We start from the raw sequence: 25,331 nt of genomic DNA, 5'->3' as shown, positions 1-25,331 counted from the left end.
CGAGCATTATTTACTTGATCATTGCAACGGGTTTTCAGCAGATATTTTCTTAGCATTAATGATTTAACGATTCAAACAGCCTTCAAATGTGCCCCCCTTCATATACTCTATTTCTAAAACATAAAAAGACATTCCTTTTATCCACCAACGGAATGTTGAAAACTCAAGATTTCAAACAGTTCTTGACACTCCTGACTCCACATTCTTCTACCAAAATGGCCTTTCTTGTTCTTGACACTCTACTATATCTCCTCCCTTTTAGTATGATACTATCATGTGTTAAGTCAATGAGAAATTTTGAGATGACAATGTATCCACATAACATTTTTTATGTGGGTGCAGGAACCATAGGACGAAGAGACAAATAGGTTTAGCATGTAGTCATATGAAAGTGTACGGTAACTTCAGCAGCAAGTCCGTTGTAGTCTAGTTGGTTAGGATACTCGGCTCTCACCCGAGAGACCCGGGTTCAAGTCCCGGCAACGGAATTTCTTTTGTCCTTTTCGTCTCCTGTTTTTCCTGAAAAGGAAAAGTTCTGTCTCGCTTACGGAAAAATGAAGTTCCAGGTACTAAAAGGTAGTCAGATACTCATATAATTCAAAGCGAGACTTTTCACAATTATCCTCTTCTGGAAAGAAAAAAGTTCATCTTTTTTTCCCATTGATATTCATATATATAATCTATATACATGACAACGTAAAGATTATAAAAATCCACTAAATTTTTTATAATCACTTAATTGAAGTTCAGCCGCAGCTAAAGATATTTAATAATCAATTTCTTAAACACTAGTCTCATTTTTCATTATAAAACGATTATTTTTTTGCGGAAACGATAGATTTTGTTTGATTAGTTAATAATCATTTATTTGAAATTCAGACGTAAAGAATTATTATTAAAATATCACTTTTTAAATTACAGGTAGCAGTTTTATAATCAAAAATTTAAAACCAAGCGCATGTGGTTTGTGACAACTTTCTCTCCTCAATATTCATCCCCCCATCCCCCAATAAAAAATAGGCAGAAGTAGGCAAAGTTTCAGATCCAGTTTCAGAATGTTTTATAACTTCTAAAAGGAGCACTTAACCATTTCTTTTATCAATTCAAAGATCACATTGACTTTGCAGGCATGAAACACAGAAAAAAAGTTTATTGAGTTTTGTCATGCTTTTGACGTCAAAAATGAGTGAAAACTATTGCTCAAAAATGAGTAAACTGATCTTCGTTTTGTCATGCTTTTGACGTCATGTGTAGTGGAACCGGAGATTACATTACATTTGGTAATAGCACAACCAGAAGATAAAGGAGACTCCGTTATGTGTCCATAGAACCTAAGAGGATTCTGGATTTAAACTTGATTGGTTCAACCTTAAAGTAGTTATCACTGAGCCTATAGCACTTCTGGAATTATGAGTTTAGAATTTAATGTGCTAAAAATTTAGTGACTTTTATTGTATAACTATATTCCGTATTGGAAATGATGGGTTCAGTTGAAACCACTTTAGACATGATACACCCACCACTGAATAGCACAGCACATCTATTTTCAGTACAGAAGCAACAAGGGGTCACCCAGCCAAACATAGGTGTGAATCCCAGCAATGCAGATCATCCTGTGAATTATGGGATAAAAATGCAAACCCCTTGATCTATCAATTTTCACTAGAAAAAGTCACATGAAGTAATGAAGATAAGATGATCTAGGTTACACTCTTGGGTTGATCAGTGTTCAACAAATTGGCTAACATTCTAACTCGGAAAGCAAAAGCTAGAATGACAAACATACTCTTCAAATAGTGACACCTAAATTCGAGTCAAATACGGCAAGAGTAGACAACAATTGCAGAACTAAAATAGAAGCAGAAGGGAAAGGGCAAACGGAGAGATAAAACTGGGTACAGAATAATAAAAACTTGAATTCAAGTTGAGAAAAAATGATACAGTGGCATTTCACAAAAACCCGTTGTCCTTGAAAGTTGGGGCATCAGATTAACCGACTTCTTTATTTAGAGATCTAATCTATAGCAGAACCGCACATATGAACCAATTCTTCTAACCAAGCAATCAAGTACAGAATCTTGCAACCCAGAGATAAAAGGAAATTTAATTCAACAGCCAGACTAGCTTATCCATGAAAAACACAAAGATAATTCACAGTAATGGTGCACAACATTCTCTTCTTCTACTCTGCTCTAGACTGACCAGCACGAGAAGAGAGGATGATTCCAACAATAAGGCCATACAAAGCCAGGGCTTCAGCAAAAATAAGAATCAAAATCATCCCGACAAAAAGCTTTGGCTGTTGTGCATTGGCTCTGTGAAATAGATACATAAAAGAACAATTAATTAGTTTCCTTCCAAGGAAAGCTCCCTCTCAACTAAAGGTTAATATTACACCAAATCAACATTAGTTGACCATCAATACCTACAACACATCTACTCGATTAGACGGAGGGGCCGTTTGGTAGGAGGTATTAGAAAAAATAATGCAAGCATTAACTCTATGCATTACTAATACCTTGTTTGGTACATTTTTCCAACATGTGTATAACTAATACTAGTTATACATCATACTTGATATTATCCTATGTATAAGTAATGCATAAAAAACCATGGCATTAGTAATACAAGGTTATTAATGCATGCATTAGTATGGTTAAAGACAAAATTATCCTTAAAGTCCCTTAAAGCTTGAGAATATGGAGGGCATTTTTGTAAACAACTATTTTTCTTAAAAATTATGCAATGCATTATAATTTTAATACACCACACCAAACAGTAGATAAGAAATAATATCTGCATAACTAATGCTTGCATTACTAACCCATGCATTACTAATCCATGTATTACTAATACACCTTATTCCGCACTATTCTTATACACCCAACCAAACGACCCCCGACGGACATAACTTTTTAAATGACCAAGTCACAAAAGTGTAATAGTAAATCAACATCAACCATGCATTACAGATTAGCTAAACATGTAACAACAATAACAACAACAATCCTAGTGAAATCCCATAAATGGGGTATGGGAGGGTAAAGTGTACCAAGACCTTACCCCTACCTTATAACGGTAGAGAGGTTGTTTCCGAAAGACCCTCGGCTCAAGAAAAGTGAAAATGAAGCAATAAACAGACAGAAGCAAAAACAGGGTAATACGACACGGAAGCACATGGTGCAACGTGCAATAACAAAGATCTAAGAATATGACATTGTAAGAATAGAGTCATTCCTGCTGGAAATAATGACACGCTGTGTAATAGCAAGGGGCTAGGAATAGGATAATACAAGACTAGTACAAATACTACCGGAAAGACTAGACGAAACTCTAGCCTGCCTATCAACCCACAACCCTAATCCTCGACCTCCACACCCTTCTATCGAGGGTCATGTCCTCGGTAAGCTGAAGTAGCGTTATGTCCTGCCTAATCACCCCACTCCAGTATTTCTTAGGCCTCCTCCCTCTACCCCTCCTCTGGCCCACCATGGTCATCAAGGTGTCTCCTCTTCACATGTCTGAACCTCTCACACCTCCTAACCGGGGCTAAACAGGTACACTATCACTAATATAGGTCAATGAAGTAAGCAAAGAAGGGAGTATCTTCAGCTTACTAAGGAGTCTCAGGACAGCACAACAAGATAGAGAGCTACAATAGACCAACTCTTCATCACGATGGTCACAACAGCAACTGTTGCAGACACAAAATGTTGATGGCAATGCTAGTTATGTGGGATTATGAATTCCTGGTTGTCATATCACTACCTTAGTCAATTGTCATTTAATTGTCTTTACCGGAAGGCAAATTCACTATATTTTTTTGTTTTTGAAACATTGATATAGTTTCCACAAAAGCTAAGTTCAACTGGCATGAAAAATGCTTGCTATTCTTCAAAAGGGGTTAAGGTTTATTCGTTGTTGGCAGACTTACATTAGGTCCAATGTTGTCGGAGTCTTTTACTTTGGTTAGTCAATGAAGTGTACAAGATAAGCATGAGATTCAGAGAACTCTAATTTTAGGAAACTCCTAATTTATCTATTAACTTGTCTTAAACAAATTACTGTGTGCTGGAATATGATGGGTCCAAATAAAACAGAACAGATATATGTCATTCATATAGCCAACCCAACTAATTTGGTAGCGAAGCATAATTATTCTTTTATGATTTAAAGGGGATAAGAAAACAGACTGCAATCTACTGTATACAAATATAACTTAGCTAACCATACAACTAAGAATGAGTAACATAAGAAGGAAAAAGTAAACCTACAACAAGTACCATTTTAGCGTTATATGAGTAAAACAAGGAAAAGAATCATCAGCCTAGAAAGATCTAAGCACATATTGAAAATACAAAAGTTAACCAAATGGCAATGACTTATATGATCATCCAAAAATGAGCAAAAATGGGCAGAAGAAGGTTACCTAACACCAGCGTCACCAACGATTCCAATGGCCATACCAGCAGAAAGGCCAGCAAGACCACAAGCAAGACCAGAGGAAAGGTGAGCATATCCATCAAAAAGATAGTAAGACTTGGTTTTCGGGTTAATCCCTGTACTAATAATCACAGCTATAATCAATCCATAAATACCCAAAACACCAGCCATAACAACCGGCACAATTGACTTCATCACCAACTCCGGCCTCATCACACCCATTGACGCCACCCCTACCCCACTCTTCGCTGTACCATAAGCTGCTCCCATACCTAGCAATATTTTGAAGATAAACAAACATAATTAACATTGGAAATAAATCAGTAGCTATATGCGGATATTATCAATCTTTTTATAGAGCATCATATACCAACTGATTCCGAATTCTAGATCCGCCTCTTAGAAAGAATGTTGAATAATAACAGTGGGATACACCTAGTATATACAATTATCCACATTGTTCGAGACATACACATACTAAACGTGCATATACAGGGGTAAGATATGGATTCGGCAGAACCCAATAGCTTTGACCAAACACTGTATAAGTCTTAAGACCTAATTAATTACTAGCACTTGAGGTCGTGTCCTAGAATGAAGAACCCATAAAGTTCAAATCATGGATGTGCATACACTGAACTCAGATCAAGCATACAATCAGTGTGTAAAAAGTATATACAATTTTTTTTATCAAAACTACTAAAGACACGCAAACATATTAGATAATGGCAAAAGAACCTAAAACAAGATAAAGTACGGAACTTATAAGAAGACAGTTGACCACTACCATGAACTTTTTGAACACAGACCCGTTGAGCTAAAAAAACGGATTTAAAAGATAAAACTTTTCAACAATGATCCAATATCGCCTTATGTCGATGATATTCGATCCGTCTCTAAAAGAAATATTATTATTTTTTTCGTTAACTTACAGGAGAAGACTAAGGCAGCAGCAGCGCCGAGGAAGCCGAAGAAGGGAGCAGTTTCGTCGCCGCTGAAAGTCGAAGACATTGTTTCTGATTGGATCTCAGAAGTGTGTAATTGATTTGGATCTGAGATACTTCTCAATGTCTTCTGAGAGAGAGAAAGGGAGAGAGAGAGAGAGAGAGAGAGAGAGATATTATTGTAGCCTTTAGCTTGTGGATGATCTCAATTTTTTGTCTTAAAAGAATCAGAGTTGTGATTGTCAACTACACACATGAGCAAAGTAAAAGACAAAAACAAAACAAGGAGTACCATTTGGGCCGCACTTTGCTTAGCCCAAGATCTTTTTAAGAACTAGACCCATTGGGCTATAGAGTTGGCAAAAAGAAATGAGAAAATGACCCTCTGTATCCCCTCAAAATTTTAATAGCCCATATTTTTTTCCATTGACCCGAAATGTCCTTCCGGCCCAAACATATTACATTTAATAGCCCAAAATATCTATTTTGTATATTTTTTGTATAGTAACAGTCTATTTTGTATATTTTTTGTATAGTGACAGTCTATTTAGTATATTTTTTGTATAGTGACAGTCTATTATATATAAATTATACAGTGACAGTCTATTTTGTATATTTTTTGTATAGTGACAGTCTATTTTGTATATTTTTTGTATAGTGACAGTCTATTTAGTATATTTTTTGTATAGTGACAGTCTATTGTATATAAATTGTACAGTGACAGTCTATTTTGTATAGTGACATCTATTTTGTATATTTTTTGTATAATGATGGTCTTTTTTGTATATATTTTATATAGTGACATCTATTTTGTATATTGTTTTGTATAGTGACATCTATTTTGTATAATTTTTGTATAGTGGCAGTCTATTTTGTATATTTTTTGTATAGCGGCATTCTATTTTGTATATTATTTTATATACTAACAGTCTTTTTTGTATATTGAATGACTACACGTTTGTAAAACCAGTCATTACATAATTGATGTGATGCAACTTATTGTGATTTTTAATTATTTATTGTCTGTTAGTGTATCTAGGAATTGTAACAAATGGAGTATACTCCACGGATCTTATGTTTGAACTTACGTAGTATTATATAAATAAAATTTTCAGTTTCTAAAAAAGAGTATACTCCACAATTCTTAAAAGGAAAGATGCAAAACAAGGAAAAACAGAAAATTGATTTTTTGTTTTTGCAACTAAAAATTTTCATTATCAATGGAGTAATGCATAGCGAAAATTTCTTTTTTTTTTTCTTTCTGTGTAACCATATCTTGACTAAAAATAAAATCTATTAAGTGCATGTAATATCAATCTTACTACAGGAACTATCAAATTGAGAAAGTAAAGACTGATATTTATGATGTGTTATGATAATTGTTTGGATGGTGGAGCCGGGCGTAGCAAAAAGGCAGAATGAAAAAGATAAGGTGGGTTAGCGAATATTTTATTGTAGCCAATGCAATAAGTTTTTGGCTATAACTTGCAATCAAATATAATGGGCTAGCGGTTGTCTTAAGTTTGTACCGAACGACCAATTATGTCAGAACCTCAAAAGAAATGGACTTTGCTGTGACATCAATAACAATGAGACTTTTTCGTATATATATATATATATATATATACACACACAAAATTAGGATAATATTTACCCGTTTTAGCTAGATTTTCTATTTATAATAAGCAATTAATTTTTTTTATAAAATATACATAAATATGATAAAATCTAAAATTTATATATAAACTTGGATATAATTTTTTAATATACAAAATCCAGTCAAAAGTACAATTTACATACAACTTATATATACAAAAAAAATTACAGAATCCAATCAAAAAGCTAAGTGAAAATTTGTATCTGACCAAGAGCATAATTGTACAACACACGTTAATTGGACTCTAGAACAAGTTCTCTCAAAATTCTCCTATGTCATAACTGCTATTCCTCTATGTAAACTATCCTACTATACTCACCTTTACAATACAGCTAGTTACATAGGTTCCCTAACAAGGATAAATGTTTAGCTTTTCTAATATATACTTCCATTTGCATTGCTTTTGTCCAGCTATATGAACTTGCAGTATTTCTCTGACTATAGCATTAGCTTCTCTTTTCATTTGTTGAAATCTTCTTCTATTCCTTTCCAACCAAATCTGATATAAAGCCGCTGTGAACAAAAATCCTAGAACATCCCATTTAGGATTCCTGCTTTTGACTCTGTTAGCTATCCAAATTACTTCATCCTTCCATTGACCAATGGACCTGATGGAATTTACTCCACACAAACTTAGAGTAGGTACATTCAAAAAATAAGTGGTCGTGACTCGTGTGTTTCTTGCTTATCTTAAGTGCGACATGAGCACGCTGGAGGGACCTGAATCCCCCATCTTACTTATCTGTCTATTGTTGCTAATCTCTTCTGCAATGCCAGCCACATTATGAATTGCTGCCTAGGAATGAGTCCTTTGAGCATCACTAAATATTTCCGGGAGCCTTTGGAAGATGTGGTAGGGATGCATTCTATGTTTCTTAATAATGAACTTGCTTTCTACTATATAATTATTTAATTCTGCAATCCCTTTATTCAGCCATTTTCGGCATCAAAAACTTTCCTCACTAGCCAGCTAGCTTGCTTTGGTGTGTCCATAGTATTGAGGTCTCTCCCCTTAATGTATTGGTTATAAATCCAGATCACCTAGAGCTTGTCTTTCTTTTTTGAAACAGCCCACCGAAGCTGCTTTGTTCCACAAGAATAAGTCCAAAATATTCAAACCTCATATGGATCTAGGTTGGCAGAGTAGTTTTTTTTTCTTTTTTTTTTTGGCTATTTTCCTTAGTTCCATGCCAAAGAAACCTTCTGCAGATTCCAGTTACTAGTGCATGCACCTTCTTAGGCAAGAGGAATACATGAGCCCAGTAGGTTTGCATCTCAAACAGAACACTCTTTATAAGCTGTAACTTACCTGCATATGAATGGAATCTAGAGGTCCAACAGTTGATTCTAGAAACTATCTTATCTACCAGTGGCATACATTGACTGATGGTGAGTTTATTTGAAGATATTGGGATACCTAAGTATTTAAAGGCGAGAGTATAAGAAGAGAAGTGTAGCCTATTCAGCATTTGTTCCTTGAACTGAGGTGTTACCCCTGCTACATAGAAAGAGCTCTTGTCCATGTTAGCCTTAAGCCGTGAGGTAGCAGAGAAATGTTCGAAGCAACTCATCAGAAGTTTAATAGAGATTCTATCAGATCTACAACACAGTAGTAGGTCATCATCAAAACAAATGTGTGATCTCTAACTTAGAACATTTTGGATGGAAGTTGGAGTTTGGAATCAACTTCAACCTCGTCAAAGTTCTGCTTAGAAATTCCATAACTAGGACAAAGAGATTGGGTGATATAGGATCATCCTGCCTCAACCCTCTCTTGGCTGGAAATCTAGGAGTTAAGCCTCCATTAATGAGCGAGGAGTAGTTTGACAGTAATGACACATTCCATGATTAGATTGACCATTCTGGTTGGAATACCAAATTCCAGCAATAGTCCCTTTAAGAAGCACCATTTAACAGAGTCATATGCTTTCTTCATATCTACTTTAATCAGACACCTAGGGGATACTAATTTCTGTGTATATCCGTTGACTAATTCATGTGCTATGATGACACTGTCTAGTATGTTTCTCCCTTCAATAAAGGCAGATTGAGCAGGTCCTACCAAATAATCAATTGTTATTTTCAGTCTTGCATTCATGATTTTGGCTATAATCTTGTATAAAGTGGTGCAACAAGCAATTAGCCTGAACTATTTCATATATATTGGATTAGTTACCTTTAACACCAGTGTTACTGCAGTACAATTGACTTCTTTCAGCATTTTCCATTCTTAAAGAATTGTAGAACTGCAGTGGTCATATATTCACCAATGACTGGCCAGAATTCCTTGAAAGACTCTGCAGGATAGCCATCAAGGTAATTTGTCAGGTGGGAGAGAGTGAACTGCTTGTATAATCTCTTCTCTTATTACAGGCGCCAAAAATTCCCATTGTTGGGTCAGTCATAAGTAGGGGCCATTCCTAATAATAGTCAAGCCAATCCCTAGAAGCTCTGTTGCTGCTGTCTCCATTTTTGGCATTGCTGCTCAATTTCCAGTTGATTTAGTTTAACAATTTTGACTCCATCCTTGATTTTTGGTGAATATAACCTTAATTGTATCCCTTGTTGTTGGGCTCGATTGCCTTTAACCACCTCAGTCATCGTCTTCATGTTGCCTCACGATTCAGCTGAGTATGTTAACTTCCTCGCTGCCTTAGCCATGTTTGTTTCCGATGGATCTGCCTTGGCTGGTTCAATAGTTGGCGAAACTTGCATGATTGTGGGGGCACTGCCCATACCTGGTAACCAATGTAACATTTGCGAGCACTCTCTGTGTCTGGTGTAACCATACGACTAGTGATTTCCTTGTGCTTTGGTGAGTGTGGAAAGATGGATCCGGTGGGATCTACCGCCGGCGAGCAATGGTGCACGTTAGCAGTCCTTGCTTAACGTGCCAAGCTACCGTTTATGATGTTTGTACACACAACAACAAAATATATAGTACAATTTATTTATGTTACTTGTTCCAGTTACAATCTGAATTTTCAATCAAACCATCTCGAGTATTTAAACTCCAAAGGATATTTTAAATTATTTGTAATAATATGCAATCTAAATAAATAATAATTTCACCATACTTAATTTTTAAATTTAAAGTTTCGAAGCGTTTAATGAATATCAATGGTAAAACTATTAGGGGTCGTTTGGTAGAGTGTATAAAAATAATGTTGAATAGAGTATATTAGTAATGTTGATATTAATAATGTTGGTATTAGTTATGCTTGCATTAGTGATACTGGTATTAGTTATGCTGACATATTTCGTATCCATTGTTTGGTTTGATGTATTGAAGCATTGCACAATTTCTAAAAGAATTGTTTGTTTACAAAAATACCCTCATAACCAGTCCATCACTTTATTTTTTTAAAAGAAACATATGTTGAGGAATGTTTGTATATGAAAAAGGTTTAAAAAAATTATTTGATTTGTCTACCTATATTGTAGTATAGAACTTAATATTTATTTATAAAAAATAATATGCTAAGTATTTATTTATTTACTAGGGATATAATTTTATTTCTCACTTTCTTGGATTATTTCAAACTTGCATTATATAATAGCATATTGTAATCAAGTATAAATTTTGAAGGATATTTTTGTCTTTAACTAAGTTAATGCAAGCATTAAAACATATTGTGTTGTTAATACCATGGTTTCTTATTCATTAATTATGCATAGGATAATACCAAATAGAGTGTATAACTAATGCTTGCATAACTAATGCATATGTTCAAAAAGTGTACCAAACAAAGTATTACTAATACACAAAACTAATACATGCATTAAATAATGCATCCTACCAAACGACTTTGTTTGGAACGAATAATAAGCCTACTCTTAAAAATTATGGTTGCTACAAAGTTTATGGGCTGAGTAGACGGTCGAGCTAAAGCCGTTGGATATTATCTGAAAACTCTGGTGTTTGCTTGAGTTTCATTGTAATTTCACGTAAAATTACTGATTTGAGTAGGAAAGATGTTGATAACGAAGCTTTAGCCATTAATTTTGCCTAAATACAATTAGAAATTTGACTATTCATTTAATGGGAAGAAAAAATAGGGAAGAGGAAAATAGAATATGAAAAAGATTGGAGTCCAATATATTACTTTTGTTTGTGAATGGTAAATTGTGTATGAAAATATTATTACGTGATAACCTCTCTTAGAGAGCTAAATAAGTTTATAATGTATCATATATATAATTAAAATATTCTACTATAATAATATACATTCATCCCAAATAAGTTGGAGTCGGCTATATGAATCTTCACTTCTCCATTTAAGCTTAACGTATCCCATTATCGTATTCATTTAATGGGAAGAAAAAATAGGGAAGAGGAAAATAGAATATGAAAAAGATTGGAGTCCAATATATTACTTTTGTTTGTGAATGGTAAATTGTGTATGAAAATATTATTACGTGATAACCTCTCTTAGAGAGCTAAATAAGTTTATAATGTATCATATATATAATTAAAATATTCTACTATAATAATATACATTCATCCCAAATAAGTTGGAGTCGGCTATATGAATCTTCACTTCTCCATTTAAGCTTAACGTATCCCATTATCGTAGCAAATAAAATAAATAGTTTAAATATATATAGATAAGCTACGTACTTAATGTATATATATATATATATATATATATATATATATATATATATATATATATATAGTTAATGTTATATCGAATATAGTTATTAGTAATATTAGTCAATGGTACGCGCGTTGTGCATGTATCTTGTCTAAATGAGTAAAAGCTTTTTAAAAACTATATAAATATTTTGTTTAAAATTATGTTTGAGTTATAAAAGTAAAATATGAGTTCTGAAAATGAAGAACAATGATTCTATATAACCAACTCAATAAGGCGGAAAACATCCACATAAAAGTTCTCAATCATGGTCAATATATTGAAAAAAATAATTCATTCAATATACAAAGACTAAACTATACTAATTTATTATGATTAAATGATAAACTAAAGTAAAATTGTGTATTAATTAACTATAATTCAGTAATAGTAAAAAATAAAGACATATGTCATAAATATAATATGTGTCGTGGAAAGGATCTATGTTAGGTAAAATTGTGTATAGTTCCAATAGACAAAGAAAAAGGAGTTCTAAAAAAAGAAAAGAAAAATAAGGACTATTAAACGTAAAATTTTATAACCAAAAAGGTACCTATAATGTCACGATCCAAAATCTCACCTGTCGTGATGGCGCCTATCTCAGTACTAGGCAAGCCGACAATCTCAATAAATCACCATATCTTTAAGTTTGAAAACATAATATTTAAATTCAACGGAAGATATCTCACAAATACATATGTAAACACTCCTAAAATCTGGTGTCACTGAGTACATGGGCATCTAAATGAATACAAAGTTTGACTGATAGAAATCACTGTCTGAAAATATAGAACAATACAATAACTGAAAGGAAAGAGAATCAAGGTCTGTGGACGCCAAGCAGCTACCTTGATAGTCTCCACAGATAAATCCTCAAATCTGGCAACCGCCGTATCCGGAAGTACCTGGATCTGCACACGAGGTGCAGAGTGTAGTATGAGTACAACCAACTCAATAAGTAACAAGACTAACCTCTGGGCTGAAAGTAGTGACGAGCTTGTATCAAGGTCAGAGTCTAACTCCAATAACCAACAACAGTTCATAACAACATAAAACAAGTAATAAAAGAAGTAACTCAAAGATAAAATGCTTAACTTAATCATGATTTCTGAAAATAGTTATGTCTTTCAAGTGTATCAGTGAAACCCAAGTCGTTTATCGAAGTTGCCAAAAATATGAGTAAGTTTGAAGACAGTAGTTCTCCCAAAACTCATTTTAACAATAAATAAGATGTTTCATTTTCTTTCCAGATAACCAGTGTAAAATGCATCACTATGCCCATATGTCAATATATGTGAGAAGTCATGAATGACGTGATACCGTACATCATGAGAAAAATACATCTCTATGCATGTATGTCGTGTGTGCATGTCAATGCTTTGTACCTCAGAGATGAACTCATGTACTCGCACTCTCAGAGTATTCAATCACTCAGTACTGTATATGGCCAATCCAGCCCAGGGAAGATCCATCCCAATACATATACATAATAACTAACATCCAGTTACTCGTTACTGTACAAGGCCAATCCAGCCCAGGGAAAGATCCATCCTCAAATATATATGATTTGGACAAGAACCATGTCCAGGGAAAACCCATCCCTCAATATAAATGCTCCGGGCAAGATCCATGCCCAGAAAAAATCCATCCCTCAATATAAATGCTTCGGGTAAGATCCATGCCCAGGAAAAATCCATCCCTCAATATAAATGCTTCGGACAAGATCCATGTCCAAGTAAACTCATTACAATATAAATACTCCGGGCAAGATCCATGCCCAGGGAAGATCCATCCCTCAATATAAATGTTTCAGGCAAGATCCATGCCCAAGGAAGATCCATCCCTTAATATAAATGCTTCGGGCAAGCAGACTCCGGAGGGGCTCCTTCAGCCTAAACTCTATAATAGCCAGATCCAGGCATAAATAAATAAATATGTTGCGGCGTGCAACCCGATCCCATAATTATAACTCACAAATCAGGCCCTCGGCCTCACTCGGTCATAAACCTCTCCATTCTCTCGGGCTCACAATGATATGAAAATCAGTCCGACATGATGATATGATGTATCAATGAATGACAACAGATACTGAGATATGATAAGCAAATAATAGATGTGACTAAGTACAAATTATATTTTTAAACATTTTAATTCAACAACAGCATGACCTCTGTGGGTCCCAAAAATATCGGCACGTAGCCTAAACATGATCTCTAATATGAATCTCATCTCAATTTCTACAACACGTGGAGAATATGTGGATAATGATATTTATTTAATTATGCAACTACACATAATCAGTTAAGTCACGATTTCAATGATGCACGCTCACACGCCCGTCATCTAGCATGTGCGTCATCTCCAAACAATTCATACAATATGTAATTCAGGGATCCATATCCTCAGAACCAAGTTTAGAAGTGTTAATTACCTCGAACAAGCCAAATCCAATACCAAGCAAACTGTACAATACTCCGGAAATTCCATTCTGCGCGTATTAACCTCCGAACGGCTCAAATCCCGATGATTTCCTTGAAAATCCCTCGATAATAAGATCGCCACAAATCGAGATTTCTTAATTCAGCTCTTTAGTGATATTAAAACCTCCAACTACTCTTATAACTTCAATCTACATCAACATAATTCAATTGGACCAATATTAGTAAAAATTTTCAGATTTTTGGCCATTTAGGTATTTTATCAAACACCTAGAATGCATAGCATTTTACTACCTCTAATAATGATATTTCTTCATTCAACATTCACTCCTTCCCACCAATAAGAGATACTAAATCATCCTTTGTCTACTAATTGCCTTCTTTAGCACCATTGCAACCATCAATGAACTCGCATCCACCCAATTGTTACTAATTAATTCATTACAAAATCTCTACAACACCCAATAATCTAGTTGAAGTATTTATGGCTTCCAAGCACCATCCAATAAGTGCAAATGCTTATTTCTTGCTCATATATTCACTAACAATCCATGATTATAGGTTTAAGAGTGAAAGATTACCTCTTGAAGACCAAATCTTGAAAGTCAACTTTTGGGGTGTTCTTGAGATTTTGAAGAAATCCTATGGAATCCAATACAAAATCTTGTTGTAACTAATGATTGTGAAGTGAAATCATCATAAATACTCACCTTAAGTGTGTATTGGAAGCCTTGGCCGGATGGGTGATGGATACAGTATTTTTCTACTGGTGCTATCCGTGTGTTATAAGTCTTTAGCTCACTGGTTTGCTAAAATCGGATACAATATTTTTCCACTGGTGCTATCCCTGTGTTATAAGGCTTTAGCTCAGTGGTTTGCTAAAATTTTCAGCTTCCCTCCTGTGCTATAGCTGCGCTATGGGGAGATAGCTCACTGTATTTTCTTTAGTCTTATTGCTTTGAAATTAACATCCAAGGGAGAAAGTTCTACAACCTTTGTACTAATTGATCTACCTCGGCACCACAAAACCTTAATTTCCTTAGCAAAAATTCTCCGGGGTCGTTACTCATAATTCAACATCCGGTCAACTTTTTCAACTTAAGTTCTAAACCTTGGAACTAAGTGTTTCAAATTATTCCAAAACCTCACCAGACCCGAACTAATCACCCCTGACAAGTTACATAATAACTGTAAAGCATAAATTGAGTAGTAAATGGGGAAACAGGGTTGTAATACTCAAAATACCGGTTGGGTCGTTACACATAACCTAGAAAAGGAACTAAACCGGAAGAAGGAAAGAAAAATAGGAACTCCTAAAGCAAAAAAATTATAACAAAAAATAATATTTGTGGTCTTAAAAATACTCCTATAATTGGAGTTGATAGTGAAGTACCCTTGAAAAGGAATTGAACGAATAATATGATCTTTCAAATCAAAGTCCTGAATATTAGATAAATAATTAAATGGATATTATAATTTTTTAAATTAAAGCCCTAAATATTAGGTAAATAATTAAAATAGCTATTTTAATAGTAGAAAAATAATTAATGACTATTCCTACATATTAGGAAAATAAATTAAATTACTACTTTATCCAATATAAAATATTTTTTAAAGGGGTATAAAAGGCGAACGACATTTTGTTTAGGGCCTTCGTGCTTTTAATATAGTAGTAGATTTAGTGTACGTGTGTTGTACGTGTATTTTGCGTCTATCAATAAAAAAAAATATAGAATATATATTATAGAATAAGAATGAATTATGGATAATAGCAATTGACGTAGAGATAAACGTAATATTCATTTAAATGGTAAAATGAGTATTACATTAATATAGTAATTGAACTCATCAAAGTCTAATCCATTATCCATTTTTAGTATTCAATGGAATATCTCAGCTACATCGAACCAATTTGTCATCTATACATCCTTCGCATTAAAAATTAGACAACCTCACTTGTGAATTCCAAAATATCCCCACTCGTGAATTTCAAAATATCCCACTGAAATCTCTTCTATTTTTTAAATTTACTTTTTTCCCATCTTTTTCTTTCGATTACCTTTCTTCTATCAAAATCAATCTCAAGACTTGACAGTTTATTGTTTGTAACATCTTAATTTTCGTCTAATACTTTGGATCAATACATTTAGACTACTGGTCATAAAATTAAGAAAATATCATAATATTCACCAACTCAATAGGAAAAAAAATCAAGCTTAGAAAGAAGATAGAAAAATATAGTGCCAAAGTTGCTGTCCGAAGAAAATAGGAGAAGTTGAGTCGTCAGAAATAGGGACCTAGTCGTAACTTTTGAATTTCTATTTTTAGCTAATATGTAATTGTTGTGTTCTATTCATGTTTTAATAATTTAACTTTACAAATCCTAATTCTAACCAAAGAAAACTTAAAGAATCCTAAACCTAAATGGACGGTAATTTTTTATTTTTTCCCAAAATTAAAATTATTGGTGATCACACTTACAATTATATCCAACTTTGAATGCACATAAAAAAGGTTAAAAAAGCGAACGATATTTCGATAGGAGATTCATGCTTTTAATATAGTATATAGTATAGATAAGTCTTTGGGTACGCGTGTACCCATATCAATAAATATAAACTTTTTAATAATCACATTGATAAATTATTTAAAAATTATATTTAAATTAAAAATAAAAATTAAAGAAAAATATTTAAGTTCATGAAAATGATAAATGACTTTAGTTAACTAACACATTAAAGGAAGAAATCATACTCAACAAAAGTGTCACGACCCCAAATTCCCTCCGTAGGATGTCGTGATGGCACCTAATCTCTAAAACTAGGTAAGTTTATCAATGCAGAATAAAAATAAAAATCTAAAATAAATAAATCTGAAACTTTACATAATTACAGCTCCCAAAACCTGGTAGAAATAAGTCACAAGCTTCTAAGAATTTTATCCTCAATGTCTCTATATACCAAGGTCTAAAGAAAAATAAGGAAGCAACATAATAATGATAGAAGGGGACTTCGGAGTCTGCGGACGCTGACAGATATACCTCGAAGTCTCCGTGCACAGGTAACTCACTGAAGTCGGGGCTGGTAAAGAGTACCTGGATCTGTACAAAAAGATGTGCAGAAGCGTAGTATGAGTACACCACAGCGGTTCCCATTAAGTACCAAGCCTAACCTCGGTAGAGTAGTGACGAGGTCAGGTCAGACCCTACTGGAAAATAAATAATGGCATGGTAAAATGTTTAACAATATAATAGATAAAATGACAATGGAAATGAATCAAATAGTATGTCACCATTTACTTACACCAAATAATGGCAATTAATACCTCGCGGAAAACAAAACAAAATTCTTTTCAACTATAAGCAAATCACAACAATAATCAAAGGCAACTGCGGCCATAAATCAATATCAGCAAGGGCACTCTCGAGGTACCGCCTCGTAGTCCCAAATCATAAATAAATTCACAATATCTCATTTCCTTATCTCACCGCGGGAACCTTCACAATTTATTTGAAAGAAAATATTTTTCCCGAATAGCATCCTGCGTTTTAGCCATCCTTATCACACTGCATGACTTCTAGTAGTTTTCCCTACTAGCCACGCATATAAAGCCACCATTATCTCACCGCATGTGTTTCAATACCCAGACCTTATACCACCGCATGCGTATCAATATCACAATATATCACAATTTGCACCTCAAGTGCTCAGATAATTTAACTTGCCAAAATAATTCATCAATAATATTTTTCCAAAATAAAGAGCTCACGGCTCCATCACAATGAGTACGAAAATCTTACAAAAATATTCAGGAATAAATAATTCAGAAAAATAATATTTTAAAATCTTTAATACGTTGCTTCAATATCAAGTTTTAAAATGTCAAATCCTTCATATTAATAATATTTAATTTAAATAAAATCAACCTTCAAATAATACACAGAATAAAAGAAACCAAGTTTCAACTAAACAGGTAAAACAATTAGCAGGAAAACGTCAAACAAATTTAAAGCATATATCTCAGATCAATGATGAAGCATATAACAAGATAAAATAATTTAATAAATGCGCAACAGTGATCTACACAATTTAAAAATATAATCTTTAACATTTAGCCCGTGTACACACTCGTCACCCCGTGCACACGACTTTCAACACATTTCAATAATTACATCAATACCAATCCTAGGGGAAATTTCCCCTACACAAGGTTAGACAAGTCACTTACCTCGACTTGCTCCAATTTAACCAAGTATTATGCTTTTTTCTCGATTTTCCGACTCCGATCGACTCGTATCTAGTCATAATTAATTCGATACAGTCAACAAAAATTATAGGAATCAATTTCATAAGAAAATATTATATTTTTCAATAAAAATCCGAAATTAGCTCAAAAATTGTTCGTGGGTCCCACGTCTCGGAATCCGGTGAAACTTACAAAATCCGTCAACTCATTCAATTATGAGTCCAACCATACCAGTTTCACTCAAATCCGACTCCGGATCGACACCGAAATCTCAAAAATTCGTTTCTATGAGATTTCTAAAATTCTCACAAAGTTCTATCTCAAAACACTAATTAAATGGTGAAAACAATGCTATATTCGTGTATATTGACAAAATTCGAGTTAGAATCACTTACCCCAATGTTTTTCCTTGAAAATATATCAAAATCACCTTTCCTCAAGCTCCATTTCGTCAAAAAGGGCAAATGGGACGAAGTCCTCTGTTTTTATAACTTACAGATCTGTCAGGGAGCCCGATTTTGGTAGGGAGCCTGATTTTGACAGGGAGCCCGATTTTGACATGGAGCACGATTTTGACAGGGAGTCCGATTTTGACAGGGAGCCCGATTTTGACAGGGATCCCGATTTTGACAGCATTTCCAGCAGAAACATTGCAGCAGCTAAGTCCCACTTTTGATCCGTTAACCATCCGAAACTCACCCGAGACCCTCGGGACCTTAACCCAATACACCACGAAGTCCTAAAATATCATACGAACTTATTTGAAACCTCAAATCACATCAAACAACGCTAAAATCACAAATCACACCCCAATTCAAGCTTAATGAAATTTAAGAATTTCCAACTTCTACTTTCGGTGTCGAAACCTGTCAAATCAAGCCCAATTGACCTCAAATTTTGCACACAAGTCATAAATAACATAACGGAGCTATAAAAATTTTTAGAACTGGATTCCGACCCCGATATCAAAAAGTCAACTCCCCGGTCAAACTTTCAAATTTTAAATTCCTATTATTTTGCCATTTCAAGCCTAATTTCACTACGGACTTCCAAATAAAATTTTGGTCATGCTCTTAAGTCCAAAATTACCATACGGAGCTGTTGGAATCATCAAAATTCTATTCCGAGGTCGTTTGCACACAATTCGGCATCCGATAATTATTTGAATTTAAACTTTTAATTTTTCATCAAAATTCCATATCTCGGGCTAGGGACCTCAGAATTTGATTCCGGGAATACTTCCAAGTCCCAATTCACGATACAGACCTACCGGAACTGTCAAAACACTGATCCGAGTCCGTTTGCTCAAAATATTGACCAAAGTCAATTTAATTGAGTTTTAAAGCTCTAATTCACATTTTAATCCATTTTTCACATAAACACTTTCCGGAAAATTTATACGAACTGTGCACGCAAGTCGAGAAATAATAAATAGTACTTTTCAAGGTCTTAGAACACATAATTAATTATTAAATTTAAAGATGACATTTTGGGTCATCACATTCTCCACCTCTAAAACAAACGTTCGTCCTCGAACGGAGTTAGAAAAAGTAACTGAGCTGGTGAATAGGTGTGGATAACTGCTGCGCATATCATGCTCGATCTCCCAAGTCGCCTCTTCGACCGGATGACCCTTCCACTGAACCTTCACGGAAGAAATGTTCTTTGACCTTAGCTTTCGAACCCGCCTATCTAAAATAGCCATTGGTTCCCTAACATAAGATAGATCCTTGTCCAACTGAACCGAACTGAAGTCTAACACATGAGACAGGTCGCCGTGATATTTCTGAAGAATAGAAACATGGAATACCGGATGAACTGTAGAGAGACTAGGTGGTAGTGCAAGTCTGTAAGTCACCTCTCCAACTCTCTCAAGAATCTCAAAAGGTCCAATATACCTAGGGCTCAACTTGCCCTTCTTCCCGAACCTCATCACACCCTTCATAGGCATAACCCGGAGCAATACCCGCTCACCAACCATGAATGCAATATCACGAACCTTCCGATCTGCATAACTCTTCTGTCTAGATTGGGCTGTACAAAGTCGATCCTGAATCAACTTAACCTTTTCCAAGGCATACTGTACCAAGTCTGTACCCAATAGTCTAGCCTCGCCCGGTTCAAACCAACCCACTGGAGACCGGCACCGCCTACCATACAAGGCCACATACGGAGCCATCTGAATGCTTGACTGGTAACTGTTATTGTAAGCAAACTCCGCAAGTGGTAAGAACTAATCCCAAGCACCCTCAAAATTCATCACATACGCACGAAGCATATCCTCCAGTATCTGAATAGTGTGTTTGGACTGCCCGTCCGTCTGAGGGTGAAATGATGTACTCAACTCTACCCGAGTACTCAACCCACGCTGTACTGTCCTCCAGAACCGTGATGTAAACTGCGTACCCCGATCAGAGATGATAGATACCGGTACGTCGTGAAGTCTGACAATCTCGCGAATATATACCTGAGCCAGCTGCTCTGAAGAGTAAGTAGTAGTCACAGGAATGAAATGAGCTGACTTGGTCAATATATCCACAATCACCCAAGTTGCATCGAACTTCCTATGAGTCTGTGCAAGCCCAACAACAAAATCCATAGTGATCCGCTCCCATTTCCATTATGGAATCTCTAACTTCTTAAGCAATCCACTCAGTCGCTGATGCTCATATTTCACCTGTTGACAATTTAGACACCGAGCTACATACTTTACTATGTCTTTCTTCATCTGCCTCCACCAATAGTGTTGTCTCAAGTCCTGATACATCTTTGCATCACCCGGATGAATGGAGTACTACAAACTGTGAGCCTCCTGGAGAATCAACTCACGCAAGCCATCTACATTGGGTACACATAGCCTGCCCTACATCCATAATACACCATCATCTCTAATAGTGACTTACTTGGCATCACCGTGCCGAACTGTATTCTTAAGGACAAGCAAATGGGGGTTATCATACTGACGCTCCCTGATACAATCATAAAGAGAAGACTGAGAAACCACACAAGCCAAAACTCGACTCGGCTAAAAAATATCCAATCTGACAAACTGGTTGGCCAAGGCCTAAACATCCAAGGCTAAAGGTCTCTCTGCTACCGGTAAATATGCTAAGCTACCCAAACTTTCTGCCTTATGACTCAAGGCATCGACCACTACATTGGCCTTCCCAGGATGATAGAGAATGGTAATATCATAATCCTTAAGCAACTCCAACCACCTCTGTTACCGCAAATTAAGATCATTCTGTTTAAACAAATGTTGTAGACTTCGGTGATCGGTGTAGACCTTGCAATGGACTCCGTACAAATAATGCCGCCAAATCTTCAAGGCATGAACAATAGTTGCTAACTCAAGGTCGTGTACAGGATAATTCTTCTCATGCACCTTTAACTGTCTGGACGCATAGGCAATCACCCTACCGTCTTGCATCAACACTGCGTCGAGACCAATACGCGATGCATCACAATACACAGTATAAGCCCCTGAACCTGTAGGTAATACCAATACTGGGGCTGTAGTCAAAGCTGTCTTGAGATTTTCGAAGCTTTCCTCACATTCCTCGGTCCACCTAAATGGAGCACCCTTCTGGGTCAATTTGGTCATAGATGCAGCAATAGAAGAGAAACCCTTTACAAATCGGTGATAATACCCTGCCAAACCAAGGAAACTCTGGATTTTCGTAACTGAGGACGGTCTGGACCAACTCTGCACTGCTTCAATCTTCATCGGATCTACCTTGATTCCCTCGCACGAAACTATATGACCCAAAAATCCCACTGAATCAAGTTATAATTCACACTTTGAAAATTTTGCATATAACTTCTTTTCTCTCAAAATCTAAAGCACAGTCCTCAGGTGTTGTTCATGATCTTCCCGACTCCGGGAATACACCAGAATGTCGTTAATAAACACAATGATGAAAGAATCAAGATAGGGCTGAAATACACTATTCATTAAGTGCATAAATGCTGCTGGGGCATTGGTTAGCCCAAAAGACATTACAAGAAACTCGTAATGACCGTACCGAGACATGAAAGCAGTCTTCGGGATATCTGGCTCCCGAATCTTCAACTGATGATAACCTGAACGTAAGTCGATCTTAGAGAATACTCTGGCACCCCGAAGCTGATCAAATAGATCATCAATGCATGGCAATGGATACCTGTTCTTCACTGTAGCCTTGTTCAGCTGGCGGTAATCAATATCCGCATAGAACCAACCTTATTCTTCACAAATAAGACAGGAGCATCCCAAGGTGATGCACTAGGCCGAATGAAACCCTTATCAAGCAACTCCTATAACTGTTCTTTTAATTCTTTCAACTCTGATAGGGCCATACGATATGGTGGAATAGAAATGGGCTGAGTACTCGATAATAAATCAATGCCAAAGTCAATATCCCTGTCGGGTGGCATACCCAGAAGATCTGCTAGAAATACATCAGAAAAATCCCTTACTACAAGAACTGACTCCACAGTAAGAGTATTAATACTAACATCTCTCATATAGGCTAGAGACACATCACACCCCTTCTCAACCATTTGTTGAGCTTTAAGAAATGAAACAACCCTGCTAGGAACATAATTCGAGGTACCTCTCCACCTAGCCGCGGTAGACCTGGCATAACCAACGTCATTGTCTTGGCGTAACAATCAAGAATAGCATGATAGGGCGACAACCAGTCCATGCCCAAAATAATATCGAAATCCACCATACTGAGCAGTAATAAATCATCCACGGGTGTAGATACATAAACAGAAGAACTCAAGGACTCACGTGATACGCCCAAATACGGGGAAAAATAAGATGACACATAAGAATAAGTGGAGCCTGGATCAAATAAGACTGATGCATCTCTATGACAGACCAGAGTAATACATGTGATAATAGAATCGGATGCAACGGCATCTGTCCTAGCATGAATGGCATAATATCTGTCATGGACTCTCCCTCTAGGGCGACCTCTACCTGTCCGACCTCCACCTCTGACTGGTTATGCAGGTGGAGTGGCAACTTGTGCAGTAATCATGGCTTGAGAAGCCTGAGGGCCCTGTGGAATAGGTGGGGCCTGAGAAATCTGTGGAGGTACACCCCTCCTAAATCTGGGGAAATCCCTCATGATATGACGAGTGTCACCACACTCAAAACAAGCCCTCAGAGGACGTGGCTGATGGGACTGGCTCGGGCCTGATTGACTAGACTGCCCGCTGAAAGCACCCCGTACAGGAGGTACAGTATACACTGGCGGTGCATAATATGGAACCTGAGGTCTGGGAGTAGCCGGAATACCACTGGAAGCTGGAAGTGTTGAATAAATATGGTGACTCACATAACCTCTACCATGACGGGCTGCAATTGGGGCACGAGAATTATTATATGTGCCAGAATCTCGGGGTCTCTTAGCTTCCCTCTCTTCCCTCTCTCGGACCTGCATACCTTCCAATCTCCTAGCAATTGACACCAATTGTTGGTATGTGATGTTCGTTAATAGCTCTCGGGCCATACTGTATTTGATATGTAACGACTCAATCGGTCGTTTTGACTTTTAAAACCCCCTTCTCCTAAATAAGACTCCCCGTATGTGCTTTTATTAATTTATGACTTGCGGGGATGGTTGGTTCGGAATTTGGAAGTGTTCGGGTTGAAATCGGAACACTTGGTTCCTTAAGTTAGCCTTAAAAGGCCAAGTTTGACTTCAGTCAACATTTTGAGAAAGCGACCTCAGAATCAGGATTTGACGATTCCAATAGGTTCGTATGATGATTTCGGACTTGGGCATATGTTCGATTCGGGTTTTGGATAACCCGGGAGCGTTTTGGCGCTTAATAATGAAAATCAACTATTTGAAGGTTTAAAGTTCTTTAAATTTGGTTTGGAGTAGGTTTTTGAGTAATTGAAGTCCATTTGGAATTTCGAGTTTGGGAATATTTCCGTATAGTGATTTAAGACTTGCACGCAAAATTTTGTGTCATTCCGAGTAGTTTAAGTATGTTTCGGCGCATTGGAAGTTAATTGAAGAACTTGAAGTTCTTAAGTTTGAATCAATTTGGTTTGGGGTATGATTTTTAGATTTGATGTTGTTTTACACGTTCCGATAGTTCGAGCGAGTCCGTTTTATGATTTCAATCCTGTTGATATGTTCGGGAGGGGCCCGGGGGCCCCGAGTATTAACCGGACGAGGCTCGGACCAAATTTTGAAAATTTGAGCCAAAAGCTGAAGCTTCCAGTTTCTGCTGCAACCGCATCTGCACTTGGGAAGCCGCAGATGCGAGCTCACAGAAGCGAAATCCAAGCCGCAAATGCGAAAAAGGGTGAGACTGGCACTGACCGCAAAAGCGACCAAGGAAGCGCACCTGCGAGCCCGCAGGTGCGAAGTCCAGGATAGCAGAAGCGGAAAACAAAGTTTTTATTAATCTAAGGCTACCCTGAACAAGAGGCAGCTACAACAGGAATGCAGGTACATCTTCAAGTACCGCAACCATCGAGCACAGAAACAACAGCAACCAACATCTGCACGCAATGTGCAGAAGTGTAGTATCAGTACAACCGATCCCATGTACTGAGTAAGTAACAAACCTAGCCGTAGGTTGAAAGTAGTGACGAGCTTCTACCAAGGACGGGTCCATAACCAATAGTCTACAACAGTCCATAACAACATAAAGCAAATAATACCAGAAGTAACTCAGAGATAAAATGCTCATCCAAATCATGATTTCAAAAAAAAAATAGTTCTTCCTTTCAAATACATCAGTGAAAACCCAAATCGTATCTCGAATTTGCCAAAAATATGAATAGTTTGAAAACAATAACTTCTCCAAAATTCTTTTCAATAATAAATAAGATGTTTCATTTTCTTTCCGGATAACCCGTGTAAAACAAATGCATCACTATGCCTATCTATAAAAATGTACGAGAAATCATGAATGATGTGATGTTGTATAGCATGAGAAAAAAATACATCTCTAT

The 25,331-nt window shown here is 36.1% G+C and overlaps 1 protein-coding gene and 1 non-coding gene across 2 annotated transcripts; one reads left to right on the top strand and one right to left on the bottom strand.

The window, feature by feature from the left end:
• Nucleotides 1–415: 415 nt before the first annotated feature.
• TRNAE-CUC (transfer RNA glutamic acid (anticodon CUC)) lies at nt 416–488 on the top strand. Its single transcript has one exon. It is a non-coding gene; the product is annotated as a tRNA-Glu (tRNA).
• Nucleotides 489–1,892: 1,404 nt separating this feature from the next.
• On the bottom strand, nt 1,893–5,630 carry LOC107830931 (V-type proton ATPase 16 kDa proteolipid subunit). Its single transcript, XM_016658626.2, has 3 exons — nt 5,376–5,630; nt 4,430–4,715; nt 1,893–2,315 (listed from the first exon to the last, which is right to left on the bottom strand). Exons 1-3 carry the CDS (start codon nt 5,452–5,454, stop codon nt 2,183–2,185), a joined length of 498 nt encoding a protein of 165 aa, XP_016514112.1. The 5' UTR covers nt 5,455–5,630; the 3' UTR covers nt 1,893–2,182.
• Between the last annotated feature and the right edge of the window lie 19,701 nt (nt 5,631–25,331).

Source organism: Nicotiana tabacum, chromosome 15, assembly GCF_000715075.1.
Source record: "Nicotiana tabacum cultivar K326 chromosome 15, ASM71507v2, whole genome shotgun sequence".
Lineage (NCBI taxonomy): Eukaryota > Viridiplantae > Streptophyta > Magnoliopsida > Solanales > Solanaceae > Nicotiana > Nicotiana tabacum.
The sequence above is the reverse complement of the archived record's forward strand: the minus strand, read 5'-3'. Positions and strand labels throughout refer to the sequence as shown.